General features: G+C 47.6%; 1 protein-coding gene across 3 annotated transcripts in view; it reads left to right on the top strand.

The window, feature by feature from the left end:
• The first annotated feature begins 726 nt into the window (after positions 1-726).
• Positions 727-21,933, top strand: part of SGSM2 (small G protein signaling modulator 2) — a 40,629-nt gene continuing 19,422 nt past the window's right edge. For 2 of the 3 annotated variants that reach the window (XM_062507049.1, XM_062507048.1), the window contains exons 1-6: positions 727-844; positions 6,962-7,037; positions 16,798-16,960; positions 18,740-18,901; positions 20,811-20,878; positions 21,394-21,539. In XM_062507049.1, the coding sequence (XP_062363033.1) occupies positions 788-844; positions 6,962-7,037; positions 16,798-16,960; positions 18,740-18,901; positions 20,811-20,878; positions 21,394-21,539 (672 nt within the window). In that variant the 5' untranslated portion in view covers positions 727-787. Of the gene's footprint in view, positions 845-6,961; positions 7,038-15,998; positions 16,961-18,739; positions 18,902-20,810; positions 20,879-21,393; positions 21,540-21,933 lie in introns of those variants that run through there. The other variant, XM_062507050.1, reaches the window with a different exon arrangement.

The following is a 21,933-nucleotide window of genomic DNA, read 5'->3' as shown; positions in this document are numbered from 1 at the left end:
TGATTTTTCTCCAGCATCATAACTTGTTAGTGCTGGTGTTGGTCTCTGGAGCTTTTGTTCTGTGTTGCATTTGTGATCCCCCTCAAGGATTTGGAGCTCCCGGACCAGGACCGGGATTGGCAGTGCAGCAGGGGATCTATGTCCCTCTGTCCCCCTGTCACTGTGCCTTCTGTTCCTCTGTCCCCCCTGTCCTTTCTGTCCCCTCTATCCCTCCCCGTCCCTCCCCGTCCCTCTCCGTCCCTCTCCGTCCCTCCCTGTCCCCCTCTGTCCCCCCGTCCCTCTCTGTCCCCCCGTCCCTCTGTCCCCCTGTCCCTCCCTGTCCCTCTCTGTCCCCCCGTCCCCCTCTGTCCCCCCGTCCCCCTCTGTCCCCCCGTCCCTCTCTGTCCCCCCGTCCCTCTGTCCCTCCCCGTCCCTCTCTGTCCCCCCGTCCCTCTCTGTCCCCCCGTCCCTCTCTGTCCCCCCGTCCCCCTCTGTCCCCCCGTCCCCCTCTGTCCCCCCGTCCCTCTCTGTCCCCCTGTCCCTCTCTGTCCCCCTGTCCCTCTCTCCCTCCCCGTCCCTCCCTGTCCCCCTCTGTCCCCCCGTCCCTCTCTGTCCCTCTCTGTCCCCCCGTCCCTCTGTCCCCCTGTCCCTCTCTCCCTCCCCGTCCCTCTCCCCCCGCGCTCCTTTGCCCTCGCATGGCGCCCCCCCGTGGCCGGACGGTGTCCCCGCCCCGCCCGCTGACGTCACGCCGCGGTGAAGATGGCGGCGGGCCCGGGTCGGGGTCTGTGAGCGCCCCGGGCCCGCCAACATGAGCTGCTCGGCGGACGCCGTGAAGGACAGGCTGCTGTGGAACGTGAAGAAGGAGGTGAGGGCGGAGGCGGGCCGGGGCCTGCGGCTGTGCGGCGGCCAGAGCCCCGCGCTCCGGGGTCCGTGCCGCGGGTCGGACCGAGCGCCGCGTGGGGAACGCCCTGAGGCCGGGCGGGATTCGGGGTTCGGGCCGGGCGGGGAGCGGGGTTCGGCCGCCGCAGGACGCGGTGTGCCCCGGCGGGGCCATGCTGCTCTCCTTCAGCCCCACGCTCTGTTTCTCCCGGGCGCACCTGGAGCAGGGATGCCGCTCCCGGGGCTGCTGCTGCGGCTGGAGCTGACATCGGCTCTCGCTCCGTTTCCTGGGGCTTGTGCTCCCCGTAATATTCGTTTTTAATGACTTTAACTGCGAGCTTTAGAGGAGAAGGGGGGGGGGGGGGGAAATCGAGGATAAGAACGGTATTCCTAAGGTGTCTGTGGATGAGCTTAGCTGGCTCCCCAGTGCCAGAACCATGGCACCTGTGCCCTGGGAAGGGTTAATTTGGGTGTTTGTTCCTGCACACACCTGTGTGACATTCCCGGGCTGGGGCAATCAGAGTCGTGTGTGCATAAAGAGCCCAGCCCCGCACCTGAGCGGAGGTGTTCGGTCACGCTCGCCTTTGGGCTGGTGGCAGTTCGCGCTCGCACGGTGCTCCTTGGCTGCAGGGAGGTGCTCGGCAGGTGCTCCGTACCTGCGGGAGGTGCTCCTTGGCTGCAGGGAGGTGCTCGGCAGGTGCTCCGTACCTGCGGGAGGTGCTCCTTGGCTGCAGGGAGGTGCTCGGCAGGCGCTCCGTACCTGCGGGAGGTGCTCGGCAGGACGGACGGAGCGGAGCGTTCGCTGCGATGGCATCGCGCTGGAGCTGCTCCTCCCGCAGAGCAAGGCTCCTGCTGAGGTGGGAGAAGGTGCCTGTGGTGTGCACAAGCACTGGGCCTCGGGCTCCTCTGGATCGCCTTCCCCGTGGGGCTCCTTGCAGCCACCTCTCCCCGTGCACCCAAGTATGAGATTTTGTGGTTTTGTGGCAATGGCTGCGGTGAGCTGCGTGTAGCTGCCGGTTGTTACACAGCAGTGAAGTGAAGATGTAATGCTTCTCCATCACAGTGGTAACGAGTACTTTGAACAGGTACCTGCCTTCCTGCTCCTTCCCCATCCCATTTCACTGCTGGGGAAGCAGCAGGAGCCGCCGAAGTTCAGATGAAAAATTGTTGCTATTCCAAGGTTCCTGAGCTCAACTTTCAAGTCCTGGTAGTCATTAATGCTGGGATCAGAACACATCAGGTGCTGCGGTCAGCGTGGGGAGTGTGGAAGGGGCAGAGCAGGGACAGACACAGCAAGGACAGTCTGTATGTGGGGTGGCAGGACTGTGTCCTGGGATGACCCAGCCAGCAGCTGGCTCTGGGCAGGTGGTACCTGCTGAATGCTGCCGTGAACCTGCCACTTCCATTAGAAATCTCTGCTTGAACTAGAACCTTGGGGCTCTGGCTCAAAGTGTAAGGTTTTATGTGGAAGTGGGTGCGCTCGTTCTCCTGAGTAACGCTTGAATATATAAAAAAATCTGATTAATGTTTTCAGAGTGTGAACGTTGCAATCTTGTGCTAATGCATGAGATGGAAAGTGAAATGGATTTTCATGATCCAAGCCAGCTCAAGCTGAGGAGAAGTAGTGGTGGGTAATTAAAAAATCTGAGGCTAATTTGTTTTTAAAGTCTCTAAAATGTTCTTAATTGGACTCTGGTTTTTAAATTACTTGAATAATGCTTGAAAGTGTTATTTGTACCTTCTGTGTCATCTGCATTTTTGTTTTGTCTCTGATTTGTTTCTTCCTTCTCCAAATCATCACCAGTGCTTTTTTAGAGCGCTTACAGTGGTTTGGCTTTTTAGGGATTGGCTGGCGCTTTCCAGCCTAAAGTAGCCAGGAGAGCTTTTGTTGATGATAAGCAGTTGAGGTAACCCCCCTCCCCTGTGCCCTCACAGGTGGAAGGGCACCTGTCTGTGCTCACAGTAAGAAAATGGTTCAGGAGGCAGTTGGAGACACTGAGGTGGAGATTTTGTCTTCAATAATCAATTGACAGAGGCAGGAATTGAACCCAAGCCACTAGTAACCACCCACCAGATGATGCTGCCCTTAATGACTGTAATTAACTTTTTCCAATAGAATTTTCAGCCTCGTTTTTTATCATGTATGACTTCACACAGTCACTTCTGCCTGCTTGCTGTGTGGTGGGGACTTGCTGTGAAAACCTGACTCCATGTCCATGTCTGTTCTCAGAGCCCTGGTCCCCTTCCCTTGTCCTTTAAACCCAGACTCTTTCCTGTGGAATTATTTTCCCATAACCTCAATAGCCAAAGGAGTTCATAGGCAGCAGATCCTTTCTGTGGGCAGTTCCACCGAGCCTATTAAAATGCAATTGTCTTTGCAAAGTATTGAACAGTCATCTCCAAAGTCACTTGGTGCCAAGTATTTAGTTTATTTTGCCTCAGCCTGTCAGTTAAAACTTTTGTATTTTTCCTTTGGGAAATTTAATGCTGTTTGCTTTTCCTCAGATGGACTTTTAGTTCCCATTGGTAGGGAATGTATTTTGTTGGCTCTCACAGAAAGGAAGACATATGTAATGTGTTTACAAAATGTAACTGCTGGGATTCATGCTGAGGCCGCTTGGAAGTTCACATTTCAAGCATTTATCTCTCTCTGCAGGAAAATCTGTTTGTGACAAGCAGACTCATAAAAGAGGTTTTTTTCTCTGGCCATTTCCTTTTGCCTCCTGAAATGGAGGGTTTTGCCATTTCTGGATTTAAACAGTACTTTCTAGCTGTGAAACAAACATGATAACAATAACCTTAGCAGTTCTACCCTGAATGATTTCAGAGCACTTCAGAAACTCAGTTGCTCAACTTGCAGCTGAAATCTAAGGACTTCTGAGCAGAAGTGCAATAGTTATTGAACAGCTTTTATTACACTACCAGTCTTTCATCAGGAGTAAGGAGTTAGTGAAGCAGGAGCTGTCAGTAAAGGAGGTGAGCAGTAGCTGCACAAGCTAAAGAAGACATGAATGCTGGACATTAGGTTTTATCCTTTGAGGAAAAAATGCTGTAGACTTTGACTGTATTCCCAGTTATTTTGGTATGTTATGAACATTCTTCTTTACCATTTTTACAGTTTCTTTATAATAAAATTTAAAAAAAATAAACATGAAGGCATTTCTCTTGTGTATTTCTTGAGTGAAACTTAATAAATAATCCATGTATTATGATGTGTGTTTGGTGTTTACTTCTGAAAGTTTTGGCCCTTGTAGGATGTGGGAGAAGGTCAGGGCAGTGCTCCATTAGAACAGGAGTTCTGGGAGCAGCCCTCCATCCCTTGCACAAGGGTAGGCTGATTCCTTTCTTGTGGGGGTAGATGGGTGGCTGTGGGGGCAGGTGGTGGTGATGTTTCTGTTAATGAGATTAATTTGCAGTTTGATCAGGTCTGCTGGTAGCTGCTAGTGGGTGTGTGTGGAGGCTTGTGCTCAAAAAGCTCCGTTGTCAAGTTCCTCCCAAAAACAGAGACAAAGCAGCAAAATTCCCTATGAAGAGCTGTGCAATATTGCAAGGGAATAAAGGAAACACGAGAGAGGGAAAAAAAAAAAAAAAAGCTTGTGTTTCATTTGATCAGAAACACTTGCTTTAGCTCCTTGCTTGGAGCATCCATGAATTACGTGGCAGTAAGGGATGACGTGGGATTGAAGAACACTGCATTCCAGCTTTTGAGTCTTCTCATATCCTGTCTGTGTCTTAAAAATATTTTCTAATAACATTCAGTTACTCTCCAGAAAATGCATGGAGCTTGCTTGGCATCTGGTGACAGTGGGGAGCACACAGAGTGCCTGCTCTGTGTCCTTAGCTCTGAAGTCTCCTGAGAGACAGTGGATGGTGCTGCTCTAGAAAAGTAGGGTTGATTATTGAATCTGGAACCCTTTCTCAGTTTTTATACACTTAAAATTTTCATTGACTGGGGTCTAAATAACATATGGAGCTGATTGGGGTGTGCCTGGGAAATGTGTGGTAGCAATGAATTGGCTGCTGAGCACTTAATGGCTACTCTTCCTCCCTGTTCAGCTGGATTTGAATTCCAGTTACTGTTCTCTGGGATGCTGGGACTGATGCCGTGGTCTGCACTCCTGGATTGACTGATTTCATGGTCTGTAGCCCTGAAGTCATGTGTGTGACCTTGAGTTATATGTGCACAGGCTGCTGTGACTCCATGTCGGTGTGGTGACTCCACACTTAGGGCAGACTTTGTCTTCATGCCAGTGGCACATCAGCCCTTTCCTTCAGTGAGTTAGACTGTGCCAAAGGGATTGCTGGGTACACGGGATAATCCAGGTGTGAGTGCCTGTTCACGAGACCTCCTCACACCTCTGCTTCTTCCTTGATACCCTCTTATTCCTCCCCCTTCAGCTGCTTCACTGGCAGTTCAAACAGCCATGTCAGAAATGCCACAGGAAAGAAACGAATTACCTGGCTCAAAGTTCATGTTGTCAGGCCTCAGGTGTGAGCAGCTAGGTTTTATAAAGTGCAAAGGACTTGTTTTGAAGTCCTCAGCTATAAAACACGTTCTGCTTTCAAAGCCTCTTACATGTTTGCTTTTTCCCCTCCAGTGTTTCCTTTGCAACTCAGAGGGCTCCTGTTTGATAAGGAGCACAAATTCTGGAGGATCCACTTGATCCAGAATTTGGAGTGATGCAAATGGCATGTGTTGAAAGGCTCGTGCAGCAAGTACCAGAGCTGCAGCCTGCTGCCAGCCAGGCTGGGGGTGTAGGAGTAGGCACAGAAGCCCCAGGATGATTACTGGGGGGAGGGATGTTTAATTACAGCATGCAGAATTGGTCTGGCAGATGGTCTTGCTGGAGGAGGAAGCCCTCCAAACTGGAGAAGGCACCTCCACAGCTGTCAATGGAGCACTGCACCTGCAGCTTCTCCTGGTCCAGTGCTGAGTGGGAAAGCTCAAAACCTTGGGACCTGTCAGTGCCATGAAATGGTATGCAGGTACCTCTAATGTTGGAAGAAGAGTGTCTGGTTAAGTCTTCTGCCATGGTAGCACTTACTTTCACATATTGAAAGTGAATTGGCTTTCGTTTAGTCAGAGTGTCATAACCCTGTAACTGTAGCTTACAAATGAGAGAAGTAAAAAATGATGGTTGGTTTGTATATGGAAGAGAGCAAGCTCTTCATGGACAGGAGGAAATGAGTGTCTGATAAATGAGTTGGTGGTGAGTTGGAAACCAGTGAGATCTCCTGTGGTGTCAGGCTGAGGAAGCCACTGGGGACATTGGGGAGGAATCACTGGCAGATGAATGGAGAGTGACTACAGCCTCTTGCCAAGAGCTTCATTGTAAGAATTGTCTGTTTCCTCCTTAATTTTTGGAAGTCAGTAATTTGCAATGATTTCCCTCTGGAGCTTGACACATCTTGAGCCCTGAGACTGGAAAGGATCTTTGTTTTAAATCATTAAAAAGTGTGATAAGTGTAGTTTTATTTGCTGCAATTGTTAAATTGTGTCTTGAAGTGAAAACTGAAGGCAGTACCTTCTCTGTAGGTCCTGTAATAATTCTGTATACTGTCTGGTGCTTCCAAGGCATGATTTGTAATTGCTGTGGCATGTGGCATGCTTCCCAGGTAGGGGGAAGGTGGCCCTGAACCTCTCTGGGAATGTGTGCCTGTGTCACTCCGGGGTGCTTTGTCCTTGAAATGGAGCAGGATTCCACAAGTGGAAGTGGGGTGTAGCAACACACTTTGGTTTCATGAGCAGAAGAGACTGTGTGGAGGCCAAGGATGAATCATATAAAAACTCTTTCACGGCTCTTTGGAACTGGTGCTGGAGAAGTTCTCTGGAGGGTACTGTAGGCACACTGAAATCTGCCTTTTACAGGGGCACACCCCAAACAGACCTGCCCTTGTTCTGCTAGAGGTTTCCTCATGCCATGACAAGCCCCCCAGGTTTGTTTGTGGTTCCCCTCCTTAATTCCATTCTTCCCTGAAAAATATCATGAGTTGTTAGTCTGTTGGTGAGGGGGAAGGGGCAAGCAGTGGTTGAAACTGAAACTCCCAGGTGCTGTGGTGATTTTGTTGGGGTCACACAATCATTTCTCTCTGTTCATTTTAGGTAAAGCAGATCATGGAAGAAGCTGTCACCCGGAAATTTGTACATGAAGACAGCAGTCACATCATCGCCTTATGTGGTAAATGTCATGTGGATGAGCTAACACTACCTAACCTTACTTTTCCTCTAGACATTTCTTTTCTCTGCTGTCAGAGGTAAATGCAGGGTTTTAGATACTAGAAATCACAGTGTTCAGGCCCATTTCACCTCTGAGTTTGCTACATGTGTGTTTACATTGCACATTGTAAAGTAACTCTCACTAAAATGTCATTGTCTGAGTGCCCAGCCAAGAGGACAGGTGGCCTTGCTGCAGGCTGGCTGTGTGTTCCAGGGAACTCCCAGTGTGGTCTGCCTGGTCTCTGTTCCTGGAATCCTGTCCTGGAAGCTGTGCTGCATTGTTGCTGTAATGGGGAGTGGGGTGGCAGCTATTTCTGCTAGACTCTGCTTGGCCAAAACTAGGAATACTTTAAAGTCTTCATACTTGTCTCGTCCTCCTACTGTGATTCCAGCTGGTTTTGTGTTCTGAATTCTTCGTAATCTGAAGAACTAATAACTCTGCACTGAGCTGCCTCATTATTGCCCAGCAATCCTACCTTTCCTGAGGCAGGACTCCAGCCTGCTGCTGCTTTGAATGGAGGCCTTGATTAACTCTAAACCAGAGGAAGGTGAAGCTGAACGTTCTGTTTTTACTTCAGCTGATTGAATGGAGAAATCCCTTCCAGCAGATTTCACTAACAGCTCCTGGCTGCTGCTCTCCTGTGTGTGCAGTTCTCTCCTCTCGCCCACTCTGGTTTCATGTGACTCTTCAAGAGGTTTTTCCCTTCTATTTAAAATTAGATTGGTTCGGTATATGAGTCATTTTTGGTGAATCTTCGTTACAAATATAGAATTCTTGTGAATCATTTTACTCTGCTGCTAGGCTGAGTTTAGCAAGAGTCTCTTAAATACATGATGGCTGATTTCAGGGTCAGCAGCTGAACAGTTTGTAGCTGCCCCAAGTCCTAGGTGGCTGAAGGTGCCAATTAAATGCCATGTGCCCCTTGTCCTGGAGGAAATGCTCCAGCTTTGCTGGATGTGCTGCCCTTGCTGGCCTGGAGGAATGGTGCCTCTGTGCAGGTGAGCTGTGCTCATCCAGCAGGAAGGTTTGTAACCACGAGGACTCTGTTCAGTCTGTGGTCTCTGCCTGGCTGCTGTGGGAGAAGGAAAGCAGTGCCCATTTTTTTATCCTTGTGGAAAAGCAGTGAGTGCAGAAGATTCTGTATTTGTTCCAACCTAAGTTACATCCCAGGGGCTCCATCATCCCCTCTGATTTCTGGGAGATGTGGCTCTGTGCTTCAGAGCCACAGCAGCTCCATTTGGCCCGTGCCGGATGTGTGCCATTGTGGGACAAAACTGAATTCCTTTGGGCTGTGAGTTGCTGTGGAGTGAGTTCCAGTTGGGGACAGTGCAGCACTGCAAGTGTGTGGAGCATCCTCCGTGGCCAGTGCTCGTGGCTGTGGCAGCCTGGGCTGTGTGACAGGTTTCCTTGGGAACAGCAGTGACGTGGGGCTCTGAGCAATCTGCAGCAGGGCCAGGGCTCTGCTCCCACACCCTCCTGCCCAGTGCCTGGAGCTGCTCTCCCAGGAACCTGCCCCTTCCCCTGCCCCTTCTCCTGTTCTGAGGAGCACACCTCTGTGTCTGCAGTTACCTGACGTGTACCTACAGGGTTTCCAGTTCAGCCCATTACACCTACAGTGTTTCTCAAAAGCTGCCTGCACTTTGCTAAGCCTTCTCCTTGTGGATTCCCATCATTAGTCTGACAGTAATGTGCTGCTTGAAGCAATTAAAAAACATGTTTAAGTCAGCTTTGTGCTGCAAACGGGGTTTATTTGTGAATGCCTCAGACATGGTTGCCCAAATGTTCAGTATCATTTTCAGTATCTATTTTGAAATGAGTCTCAGTAGTTTGTTCTCTTTGAATAACATTTTAAGTGTATTAAATGAAATAATCCTGAATTCCCCATGCTATAAACTAATTGCTGTGGAATTCAGATGGGCTATGGAGAGTTGGTGTGTGTTACAATCAGAAGATGTGTTATTTAGGTGTAAATGCAGCATGCCAGCTTGGTAGAGGGGATATATTTGCTGTGTTTTGGGGAAAGGTTAGTAGTAAACATGAGTAAAAATAGTAACTTGGGCACTGTTAAACATGCAGAATATGGCTTTTCATTGAGATTTCAGTTCAAAATAGGGAAGGAATGAACTATGCTGGAAAGCTTTTTTTTTTGGCCTGAATAATAAACCTGCTACCAGTAATTAAACCTGTCAGTTAAAATGTGCAGAATCCCTTTGTGGCTGAAGTGAAAAGGCCAGTTCTGATTTGAGCTGCAGAATGGTATTTGATGTTGTGCTTGAGGGTTCTTGTAAACCTTGAGGATGGCACTGCACGTGCCCCTTGGGGTGTGAGGGACAGGAGGGAGCTGGGGGATGCACCTGAGCTGTGCAGCCCTGGGTGGGTTTATGGCAGGGGCATCACCAGGTCCTTTCCTGCTTCTGAATCTGAACTCAAATCCTGTAAGACTTGAGGCTCTTCTATCAAAGAAAACAAAAGAAAAATTGCCATCTTCTTTTTGTTTTCTTGATGCTTTGTAGCTTTTTTGGTATACTTTGGATACTTGACATGTGCTATTTCTTCCCATCTTTAATTACTAATATTTAATTTGCCACCAGTGTTGGTTACACCCTGTCACTTCAGAGGCAGTTGGAAGTATTTGTTTTTCCTTTTCTTCAGTGTCGTTGAATAATCTTTGCCTTCCAGACCTGTTCTAAAACTGTGTCTGGACCAGACTTACAGACCAGAAATGCTTTTCCCCTTTGGAACCCAAGGAGAAAATTTTCTGTTTCTGAGTGTTACATTACTGCTCTATCCTGATAGATTTGTTGAGGATCTTTGCTGAGGAAGCTTGGCTGGCTCAGCCCAAGGGGATGAGCCTGTCCTGTTGATTTAGCTGCATTAACCTCAACTTTTTGTTTTTCCATCCCCATAATGCGTATTGCTTTTCTTCTCTTACTCTTACTTTTTTTTTTCCCCCTGGGTAATGCTGTGTTTAAATAACATGGATCCTAAAACAAGAAGAACAAACCCATGTCACGATCTGTCCAGTCGTGCTCTGGGAAAGGTGACAGGGATTGACTGCAGAGCTGGATCTGGGTTTTAACTGAACGTGTTTGTATGGGATCTCTTACTGCATTCAGTCAAGTGTGCTGCCCTCCAAACAAAAGAAGGATGTGGTGGTGCCCGCCCGGGGGAGCTTGGGAGATAATGAATTCCCATTAGTAAGCAGTCCTTGGTGCTTTCTCTGTGTGAATAATACATCAGAGAGGTGACCTGAGGCCTCTCAGTGGACATGTATGGACCCAGAGAGAAGGGACACTTCCCTGAGCACCGCCAGGTGCTGGCTTGCCCTGCTGCCAGCCCAGTCCTCGGAAAGCTGAGCAGCCTGTGAGCCTTTGGTGGCTGAGGATGCCCATGCACAGACAGATCCATGCAGCAGCCATGCAGTGCTGAGTGCCCTTGGCCAGCTCTGCAGGGTCCATCCTTCTGTGTGGGTGAATTCCAGGTCTAGAAGCACGATGTGCCAGGTGCCGGGGGGTGTTGCCATACTTCTTCTCAGAGCAGTTTGTCTGTGTGCTCCTCTAAGTTATACAGCAGCTCTTTCAGCTTCCCTGTGTTTCATTTGCTCAGAGACACTCAAATACAGTCCTGACTTGTGCCAGGCTGTGGCAGGTCAGAACCTGACTCCATGGCTGCTTTTGTGAAGCTCTCCTGAGCTGGCATTTGTGTCTTATGCTGGTGCTTCTGCTCTCAGGCTCCTGCAGTGTCTGTGTACATCAGGACTTCATGAGCATTTATTGTTCTCAGAAACAGAGCAAGGAGAGCTATCACACACAAGTGCTTCTGAGATGTCTGTGCTTCAGGCTGTAATTCCACACTCGAGATCTGATGTGTGTATCCGTCCCTTGCAGCTTCCTTTCACAGAGCCCTGGGGCATCTAGACTTGGATAATCATCAGTGTAAGATACTTCGTTCTTCAAAAAAAAGAGTGAACTGTTATTTGAACTAGCTCTGTGTCACTGAGTATCTGTTCACAGCAGAAGGACTGGTGTGTTCTAAGAATCAGAGTGGCTCTTGGGTGCTCTTCACAGTTTAGAGCCAATGCAGTGTATGGCATGATTGTCATTAATGATTGTGCTAAACACTTAGATTGGGATTTCTATGGAACATTTCAACAGTCACTGCCCAGCTTCCTAAGGCAGATGAGTACTTCATTCATTCTGGAGGTGGGAGGCTGGAGGAGTGCACTTGTGTGGCTGGATTTTCACTTGTGTGGCTGGATTTTCACTTGTGTGGCTGGATTTTCACTCGTGTGGCTGGATTTTCACTCGTGTGGCTGGATTTTCTCTCGTGTGGCTGGATTTTCTCTCGTGTGGCTGGATTTTCTCTCGTGTGGCTGGATTTTCTCTCGTGTGGCTGGATTTTCTCTCGTGTGGCTGGATTTTCTCTCGTGTGGCTGGATTTTCTCTCGTGTGGCTGGATTTTCTCTCGTGTGGCTGGATTTTCTCTCGTGTGGTAGGATTTTCTGGAGCCAGTAGACATCTGATCAGGTCTGAAATTTCAGGCCCTTACACATCTGTAGGAGCACAATCAAAGAGCTTCAGCTGAGGTCGTGGATGAGTCTCCATCCACGCTGGCAGTGGAAAACCAGGAATCCTTGGGACATGAATATGGCTGGTGACTCCTGGAGACCTGATATGCAGGGTCCTTTGGGGTGGATTGCTGTCTGAGCTGCAGGAGTGCCAGGCAGTGCTGGCTTAGTCTCACTGCTAATGACCCCAGGGTTAACCACAGCAGTGGGTGCCTTGTGAGGCTATTTCCCTCATTGGGCTTTGGATGACTTCTTATCCCACTTTGCACAGGGTTAATTGTGTTTGAAAGAAAACACAGTTTGGCTCCCATAATTTTCAGCTGGAGTGAGAGCATTCCAATTCTTCTGAAAATCAGCCCCATTAGGAAGAGATGTCTCATGCTTTGGGGTTTTTAACTGATTGCCTTGGGGCTTCTAAATAGCACCATATTCAGATTTGACAAAAAACAAAGAACTCAGTTTTCTGTCTTTTCTCCTTAGCTTACAGAAATGTAGCTTTTGTAGAAACAGGTGTAAATAGCCACTTCCCAACCTGACAGTTTATCATCTTAATTCTTTTGGCTTTCTACCTGTGGCATTGATATTTTAAAAAAGTTAAGATAGTCTGCTATGGAAATGCAGATCTCTCACAAACAAACCACAAGTCTCCCTGTATTACTGCTCCTATTTGGGAAACAAACACTTTCAGTGATGAATAATGCTTAAAAAATAGTTTACAGAGATTCTATTTCACTTGATAAACACATTAGCCCAGAGAGTGTACCAGAGATGATCATAACTGGGGGAAGGTAAATATTTTTTCATGCACATTTAGAAAGTTTTTGATTTTGCTCCAAAGATGATGCTTAAATTAATGAGTGGTGTGCTGTAGTGGGGAGGAAAAAAACAGAGTGAATATTAGCTCTGATGTGAAATGAAAGAGTTTTTGAACTGCATGTGTTTTTAGCTTGAGAAGTCAAATAAAATCTTATCTGCTTTTTAGAGAACTCTGCTAAACATTTTGCTTTGATCCTGGGCCATCAAATTGGATCATTTTTAATATTTAGAGAAACTTCAGTAATTCTGATTTACCCTTAACAGTGTTTAATGAAAACACTTATGTTTTCTAAAGGTTGCTGAGATCCTTGAGGCTTAATGATTTTAAAGAGGAGCAGTCACCAAATTTCAGCCCTGAAGTTTCCCAGCCACTTTAGAACAGGAATTGTCCATTTAGATAGTTTTTAAAAAATTATTTTCTAGGGAATTACAGCACATAGGGTGTTCTGTGGCACCACCCAACACAAGCAGGTTGAGTGCAGGTGAACAAGGGCAGAGGAGCAGCTTTGGGTGTGTCCTGTGCAACCCTTTGCTGCCAGCTGGCACTCAGGTACCAGTGACATGGCAGGCTGGAGCTTGGCAAGAAAACTGGTTTCAAAACTGGGCAGATCTGTGATCTGCAGGATAAAGCAACAGCATCTGATGGCTTCTTGATCATCCTCCTCTTTTCACTTGTTTTTAATTTCTTCAGCCTCATGGATTCAATTCCCTGTGCACAGTTTCCATGAAAACAAGGTATTTAGCTGCAGTATTTCTTCCTGTCTAAGGAAAATCTTATCTGCTAAGTACACCACATAAATTACCCTTCCACAGGCCTTCTTTTCTCTGCTCACCACCCTTCCAGCCCCAGAGCTCTCATTTCACAGTCCATTAAGTCATGTCAGAATTTTCATAGAGGCAAGAAAGGACAAAACCAAACTTGTTCACCTGGCCCTGGAAGAAGTAGCAGTGGTGAAGTCATAAAGAAGTGACATTTTCTGAAGCTTGGTGGGCACTGTGATTATTTGAACTGTAAATCAATAACATATCTGCACTTAATTAAATTCAGCACTGAATACTGCAGAGAATATGTTCCTCAAAACTGTCTGGAGTTAATGAATTTTTAGATGGGTGCTGTTAACTGAACCATACAAGGGAGTTACCTGAGCTGTGCTGATTTATTGCCAGTGCAGAGCTGCTCTTCCACTCTGTGTGTGATGAGTTGCTTCCTTTTTTTCTGGTCAGTTTTTGTATGTGTTTGTTGTAGGTTCAGTGACAGTCATCAGGCTTGGGATCACACTGGGCTGTGCAGGTCGTTACTTATCTGTGTGCACACATACCTGCAGCCAAAAGCATGTGCACATGTGTGTAAACTACCTGTGTGTGCACAAAACCACACAGGGATGCTTTTCTGATGTTACCAGTTTCTCCAGAAACAACTAAATAATCTATTTTTAGGTCTTCTTAGAGTGTCAGATTCCAAAACGGGAAAAATGGTTGATTTTCCAAGAAATGGGTCAATAACCCCATGTCCCTGTCCCAAAGGTTCTTGTTCTATAACCCCTGAAATAGTTAGTGTTGACTCTTCAGGCAGCAGTCTGAGCTGTGCAGTTTGTGACTCCTGGGGATCACCTGGTTTTGGTTTCTCAAAAAGCACCACGCCAAGGTGCTCTGCTGTCTTTTTAAAGGTTCTGCAGCTTGAGGTGACTCCTGTGCCAGTTTGTTCAGGATGTGTTAGGTTTCCTTCCTGGCTGAGCTTGGCTGTGGGCGATGCTGGCAAGGTGCAGTGAGCCCAGTGCCTGCCTGGGACACAGAGCCAAAGGAAAGCCCTGGGGGCTCTGCCAGGGAGCTGCTCCCTCCCTGCCGTGCTGTGTGGTGGGAGGGGTCCCTTCCTGCTCTCCTGTCCCACCTGGGTGGCATCCACAAGGTCCCCGGGTTGGAGTGGGATGCCATCTTCGTTGCAAGATGTGCTGCCCTGCTTGGGTGTTGTGTAGTTTAGCTGGATAAAAGCCACGGCGTATTCAGCGCATTCCGTACAAGCACATTCAGATCAAGTCAGATGTGAATGTATTCCAGCTGTTCCGGAATCATTCTTGTGGAAGGGAGCCTGGACAGAACAGAGCTGACAGCCAGTGCTGTTAGTCTCAGTCTGGGGGTGAAGTGCAGAAGAATGAAGTGACCTGAGGGTGACACAGGCTGGGCTGTAACCTGCCCCCAATCCAAGGGTGCCTAACACACAGAACTGGACATGAATGAATCTCTTGTCCTGTGGAAAATACACTGTGAGGCAGCAAATCCCTTGCAAACAAATTTGCTACATCCTGCAGCAAATCCCTTGCAAATGACCCCTACATGTGTTACAGGCAGCTGGGGACTGATCTTACCCAATTTCTTGTGATGAGAAATGTCACAATGGAATAATTAAATATTGGGGCTCTAGGGACAGTCACTGGGGAAATTGCCCTCAGTGGCAGCTGCAGCATTTATTAATAATTAAAGCTGTGCCTGCTGTGCTTTTCACTAATTTTGTTTCATTAATATTTTATTGTTTTAAAGAAATGAAAAAAAGCAGTGAAGGTGGGAAGAGAGCCTGTTTCCTAAGCAACAGCAATGCACTTCTTTGCAGTTATTTTTAAAGGCGGGTTGCTTCATTTAAGATTTGGAATCAAATTGCTGCATTGCTCCAGGCATCTGGAAACCTGCTTTTCTTTATTCTTTTTTTTTTTCTTAATTTCTAATTGAAAGACAGAGCAAAGCAGTTCCTGAGTTAAGAGCTGTTGTGATGGTTGCTAGACAAGAGCTGGGCCGTGCTGTGAGGAACTTCCCAGTGCTGTCACCCCTCCCTGTCCCCATGCCAGCCTCTGTGGCACTCCCTGCACAGATGCTCCATTCCCAGCAGTGGAAGCAGCCTGGCTTCAGAGATGTCCTCAGCACTGGGCTCCTGCTCCTGCTGGACCACAGGCTCTGCCTCTGCCCCCCATAGCTGTCCTTGGATGGCAGGGGAGTTTGTGATGCATCAGAGGGGTCACTCAGGGATGTGCCTGCCTATCCTGCTCCTCCTCCTAGGGAACCAGTGTCCTGCACAGGTTGTTGTGCCTTGTTGGAACCCTGGAAACTGAGAATTTTGGATTTTCTGTGCTGTCTGACAGGCACCGACCCACAAGAAAACTCTGAAGATACACTGAAGAGGACAGAGCCTGAGGGGTGGCTGGCTCCTGAGGCAGCTGGAAGTGCCACCAGCATGGCAGCAGCACCACACCTGCTGCTCTGTCTGTGTCAGGCTCCTGTCCTGGCAAACAGGGCTGTGCCAGCCAGAGCTGAGGCCATGGGCACTGCCCCACAGGCACTGTCCCACTGCCCCCAGGCAGCTCAGGCTGGCTCTGGCTGTTCCTGGGCTGGGGCTCCTCGGGGTTCAGCAGGCAGGAGGTGTTTCTGTGTGCCCCCAGGCTGGCCTGGGACTCAGGCTGGATTTCAGGGCCCGAACAGTGAGGACAGGTCTTCTTCAGAGGCAGGCTTCCAGGAGCCTTCAAGTGCAGTAAAGAGAGGAGTTTTCAGGAAATGCTCAGCACCTGAGAGTGTTGGGTGTCAAGTGCAACAAAACGCTGCATTCTCTCCAGAAGAGTGCCAAGAGTCAGAGCAGATGGAGTGCCATTTGTTGCTGTGAGCAGCCTTTAACGTGGCAGGAGGAGCTGTGATGTCCCATAGGTTGCCTGTTGCCACCCAGCACAGGAGAGCCCTGCTCAGTGCTGCACTCAGAGCCCTGTGAAGGCTGCCCTGCCTTGGGCACACACCTGGCACATAGAGCTGGGTCTTTTCCCTTGCCTGTGAATGAACTGGTCTGTTCTTCTTCATCCCTTTGTATGACTCTGTGAGTCATCTGCAGTCTCACTTCAGAAGCTGGTAGACAAGGAAGGCTAATTTTTTTTTTTTTTTTTAAATTTCTCATTTCCTTTCCCTGCAGCATGTTACATGAGATCTGGATAGATTTCTGCTGCAGTCTTGCAAGGCTGGCATAGTGCAGTGTTTTACTGGTAGCCACCAGGGCATGTTAGTGTGGTTCTGTGTGGCACCTGTAAAGTGGGGTGAAAATACTCTGAGAGATTCCAGTTCATTTATACACTTCCATTATCTCCAGTTCATTTATACACTGCCATTGTCTGTGCTTTACAAGGTGTTTGTAGTTGCAGGTTAGACACACGCTCACGCCTTGTGATTCTGAGTTCTGTCTGTCTGTCTGTGTGTCCCCAGCTCTGCTCTTGACCCACAGTGCCCAGTGGCAGAGAGCAGTGGTGCTGGCAGGAGGAGCAGTGGCAGGAGGAGGCAGCAGCAGCAGGCCCATGACTCTGTCCCTTCCCACAGGTGTGGTGGAGGCGTGTCTCCTGCACATGCTGAAGCGCAGGGCTGCCGGCTTCCTGCGCACCGACAAGGTGGCTGCACTCTTCACCAAGGTGGGCAAGACCTGTGCCATAGCTGGAGACGTGTGCAGGAAGGTGCAGGAGCTGCAGCAGCAGGTGGAGAGCAGGTGAGGCTGAGCTCTGTTGGATGCAGGGTGTGTGTGCACGGGGGACACAGACTGCCCGTGAGCACACAGGGACCTGTCTCAGCTATGGGTGACGCAGCTTTGTCTTGTTTGTGGCTCTTGTGTTGGTGTTTGATCAAGCTGGCAGTGAGCAAAAGGACAGAGATGGGCAGCTGGGGCTTTGGTGTTTCATTTTGCTTCTCAGTACAGCAGAGGAGCACATTCAGCCCACACACAGCAACAGAAGTGACTAATGACTGGTGATTTCAGAGAGGGCTCACAGTCAGGGTATGGGTGGACCAGCTTGGACTGTTGGTGGGAAGGGAGGGGGTGGAAGGAGGAACTCAAGAACAGACATACTGAAAAGTTGTTTTGGCATGCTCCTGCCAAACCAAGAACAAATTTGTAGGTATCATAGGAGAAACAGTTAAATTAGTGGAAATGAAGAGTGATGGGAAGAGGGGTATTATAACAAAACTGTTCAGTGCATACTGGACTTAAGCACAACAGAATCCTGGAGTCAAGGACTTGAGGTTACTGAAAGTCTTAGACTTCTTGCAGGTGGTCAGTAGCAAAGATAAAATTTTCCATGTGGTTCTGTAGATGGAATCACAGTGCATGAGTGTCTTGTCCTATAAGCTCAGGACAAGAGCATTTTTAATTCTGTTTGTAGGCATTGCTGAGCCCTAAGAGCTCTTTGCACATTGTAGGAACTTTTAACCTCTGATCAATTTGCTGTAAGAAGGGCTTTGCTGAGAGAGCTTGTCTTCAATTACTGACAGTTATCTAAATTAGCTTACAAATAACTTGTATTTCTGTGTAATTTTCTGACATTGATCTTTATTAGACTTGTAATTATCAGACATTGTTATCTAGTTTTTGACAGATGTGTACCTATTTTTGATACGTTTTTAATTGTGCCTACTGATACAGACAGGGATTTTATTAATTTTAGTTTTTTAAATGTTGGGACAAAGGATGTTTTCTACTGAAAATTCACCAACCTCTCTCTTGGTTAAGAGCCCACACAAACACTCCTCTAGCCACCAGAGAACTTTGGCTGTGCCTCTAACAGAGAGGAGCAAATGAACTTAAAATTTGTGGCTTCTCTTGGACAAATTTTGTGTGTTTTTCAGCTATTAACAGGCACAAAATTGAAGTGCAGTAGAAGATACACACAGCAAAGATAGTATTGGGAAATACTGCAGGGGATGGACTCACTCTGCTGGATGTATGAAATGAGACAGAAGGGCTCTAACAGTCTGACTGTTCCCGAGGCTGTGGCCAAAGAAAACCCCTGTTTAGGAAACAACTAATCATACCCAAATGGTTCTGATGTCCGTGGTGTCCTCCTTGCTTGCAGGGGTGCTGCCATGGCCTCCTGTAGGACCTGGGACCCTGTCAGTGCAGCAGGAATCACAGATCTCACCCCAAACAAATATATTAGCTCCATGTAACTGAACAGTTTCCTGAAAGGGAACCCAAGTGCCGGCAAAGAACCTGAAGATGTCAGGGTTTCTTTCCTCATTAAGGCTAAATGGGACCACCTGCTATTTTAAGAGGGAAGTTTTCTGGAAAAGACATTCAGGGGGTTCCTGTTCCCTTCAGCCCAGGGCAGTGTGTGGAGAGCCAAGGCATGTGCCCCTGTGCTTTGTAGCCACCTTTCTCCTGCAGCTGCACTGCATGATGTTACCTGATGCAGGAGGATGGGTTTCACTGCATGATGGAGCTGTCATCAAACAATGCAAATTCTGACTACTTCTATTTTATCACTTTTTGCAGGAAAAATCAGCCAAATGGGCAGGAACCCCTCAAAAGGCAGGGATCAGCCACAAGCAAAACACCTGTCCTGACACCTCAGGCCATCAAGCACATCTGGGTTCGGACAGCCTTGATTGAGAAGGTGCTGGACAAGATTGTGCAGTACATTGTTGATAACTGCAGGTAAGGAAAGCAGCACAAGCATGGGGATTTTGTGGACTGGTGCATTTAGGTGTCTGCAGCAAGGGATTTAATCAAAAGTCTTCAGCAAACCCCTGTGACGCAGGCTTCTGGTAAGAAGAAAACCAGTTACATAAGCATTTAGAAAAAAATTACTTTAGTTTTTCATCACTGACAGTGTTTCAGGCTTACAAAAAAACATTAACAGGCATCCAGCTTTCCAGAAATCAGCTACAAACCTAACTTCAAGTGTATTAGGTGCCTATATTCTAATGGGACCTAGACCTTAGTGGAATAGAAATATCTTCTAATAGGTCATGAGTTAAAAATAATCCTTTGGAACTTTAGGATGTCAGGGAGGAAAATGCCTTCTGTAGATGAAAGAAAGGAGAATTAGAACAGGAGGAGCTAGTGGCATAAAACCTTAGGGTTGTGAAAACAGGTTCTTTGAGTCATATTTCCTTTTTAGAAAAAACAGACTTTGTGTAAAGTGAGTCTTCCCTTGCAAAACCAGAGAAGAGCATCAATGCTTTGTGGATGTATTCTTCACATTCTCCTTAAGAGGGAAAGATGAGTCCTCTCTGTTCTGTTCCTGCTTCCTGCTGCCCAGTATCAGCTGTGGTTTGCCAAGTAATGGCTCTTAACTCCCACCCTTCCTGCCCTCTCATAATCCATGATACAGAAGACTTAATGGGGCACACTGAGGGCAATCTTCCATAAAAAGAGAAAGGAAGGGACCCTAAAGTTTGTTGTGGTCCCAGAAAAGCAGTTTGTTGTCAGGAATGCTCTTGTTGTTCTGCACTGGCAACACATTCTTGTTCACGCAAAGCCAATGGGTCTCTACAAGGATGAGAGCTAAGGGCAAAGCAGATTATTTTCACAGTATTTTCCAAGTTTGTGTTACTGTTTTCCTTGTCATCAGCTTTATTTTCATGATGTATCTTGCCACTAGAAGCAAGAGAATGGAAGAAAGGTCTTTGTGCTGTTTAAGCAAACTGTTGCTCTGGGATATGTAATGCCAGCTTGGATTTTATGAGCTGTGTGCAGAAGAGACAGAGGGAGGGTTGGCCATGTCCCAGAGACATAGTTAATGAAAGCATTTTAGTCCACTGCCTCAAAGTCTGCAGGTACCTGGGTACAAGGGGTTTTAATTTCTTTCCCACATAATCCACAGGAGACACATCAGGGGAGTTTGCTCCCAGTTGTTCCATGACTGTGTGTTGTAGATGTTCACCTCACTGCCTTCCCCACCTATTCAGATGAGTTAGGATCAGGTCCTTCATTGCAGGTGTGTGATTTTCAGAACCTGACTTGGTGAATAAAACAAACCTTTTCACAAGGCTTGTTACCATGCGTTTTTGTGTTATTGCTGCTCAAATGCTCCAAGTTCACATCCTTCAGCTGTTCTGTCCTGGAGGAGGAGCAGGTGCTTTAGAGTGTGAGCCCCATCTAGTGAACAGACCACAGAGGACAGTGGCATTCAAGAGCTGTGGGTGTTTGGGTTTTTCAGCTATGTGGTTTTGTAAAGCAGCTTTGCCTGCTGCAGTGGCAAGACTTTGGGGTCATTCCAAGAGCAATGTAGTAGTTCATTGTTCTTCACAGTGTTTCAAAATGATTCCTCACAGATGGAAGAGATGTTTAAGAATGTGTGGATTGTTTTGTCTCTGTGGAAAATGGACAGAATTGCTTGCAGAGAACTATTGTTTGTTCCCATATTGCAATTCTGCCCAAAGCCCCAAATCAAATATATTGGGTAAACACACTGAGCACAAGGCAAGTTCCTGCCTCTCCAAGCTCAACTGAAATGAGCACATTGAGAGGCCCATTGTTTTAGACCTGCAGCTAAACCCAAGCTTTCAAATGGTTCATACCAGCTAATGTGTTTAACTGGGCTCTGATCTTTTATTCCTAGTAAATACTATGAAAAGGAAGCTTTACTGGCAGATCCTGTTTGTGGCCCAATACTGGCTTCTCTGCTAGGTGAGTTCTTGCAAAGTGACTTCTTAGGCTGAAGAAAATAAATAATTTCTTAAAGTGTTTTAGATTACAACAGTGTTACAAGAGGTGAAGTTTTTTCTTGTATGTAGTTAACTGTTTATAATAGGGCAACAGTGAAGGTGTTTTGTTGCTTACACAACTCTGAAACTGATCATCTGGTTTTACTAGTAATTATTGGTTGGATCAGAAAGCAGAATGGGAATGGATTTTTACAGAATGCTTGCTAGCAGTTTGTAACTGCTAATGCTGCTGTGGCAGGGTACTGTGTCCTGCAGGAATACTCTCATACAGCCCTGGGTAATAGGAGTGATACATTATTACAATGTTGTCTATATTTGGGCTGATCCCATAGGATCAGTGACCATTATTGTTATTATTATATATATTATGTATACTTGGCTTGAGAAGGAAATTTCACCTTCAGTGCTCTGCCAGCAGGATAGCTCTGGGTGTGTCTCTGAACAGGCTCAGGTCTCTCCCTCGGTCTCTTTTCCTAGTTGGGCCGTGTGCCCTGGAGTACACCAAGCTCAAGACAGCTGACCACTACTGGACAGACCCTTCGGCCGACGAGCTGGTGCAGCGGCACCGCATCCACGGCGCCCATGGCCGCCAGGACTCGCCCTGCAAGCGCCCAGCCCTGGGAGTAGGTATTTACTGGGTACCTGGTTGTGAGTCAGCCACAGGCTGGTCATGGGAACAGTCCCGTGGGGGAGACACCTGAATCTGGAACAGCCTTTCTTCGAGCTTTATCACAGATTAGAAAACCATTTGGGCCACAATGTCCTCCTTATCCCTACGCAGAAAAGTTTGAGATCCAACACTAAATTCCGTGGCTTTTGTCAGTTGTGATCTGACCAGGTAGTTCACAAGAATTTCCCAGTTAAGAGTGCAGGTGATTTCTGTGCAAAGCCCTCTGGCTGCACAACAGCTGCAGTCTCTAGAGGCTGGGGTGCAGTGTTGTGCAGTGCTGTACTGTGCAGTGCTGTGCTGTACTGCGCAGTATTGTGCTGTGCAGTGCTTTGCAGTGCTGTGCAGTG

This window comes from Cinclus cinclus, chromosome 22, assembly GCF_963662255.1.
Source record: "Cinclus cinclus chromosome 22, bCinCin1.1, whole genome shotgun sequence".
NCBI classification, from domain to species: domain Eukaryota; kingdom Metazoa; phylum Chordata; class Aves; order Passeriformes; family Cinclidae; genus Cinclus; species Cinclus cinclus.
Note: the sequence above shows the minus strand (reverse complement) of the source record. Positions and strands in the feature narration are given on the sequence as shown.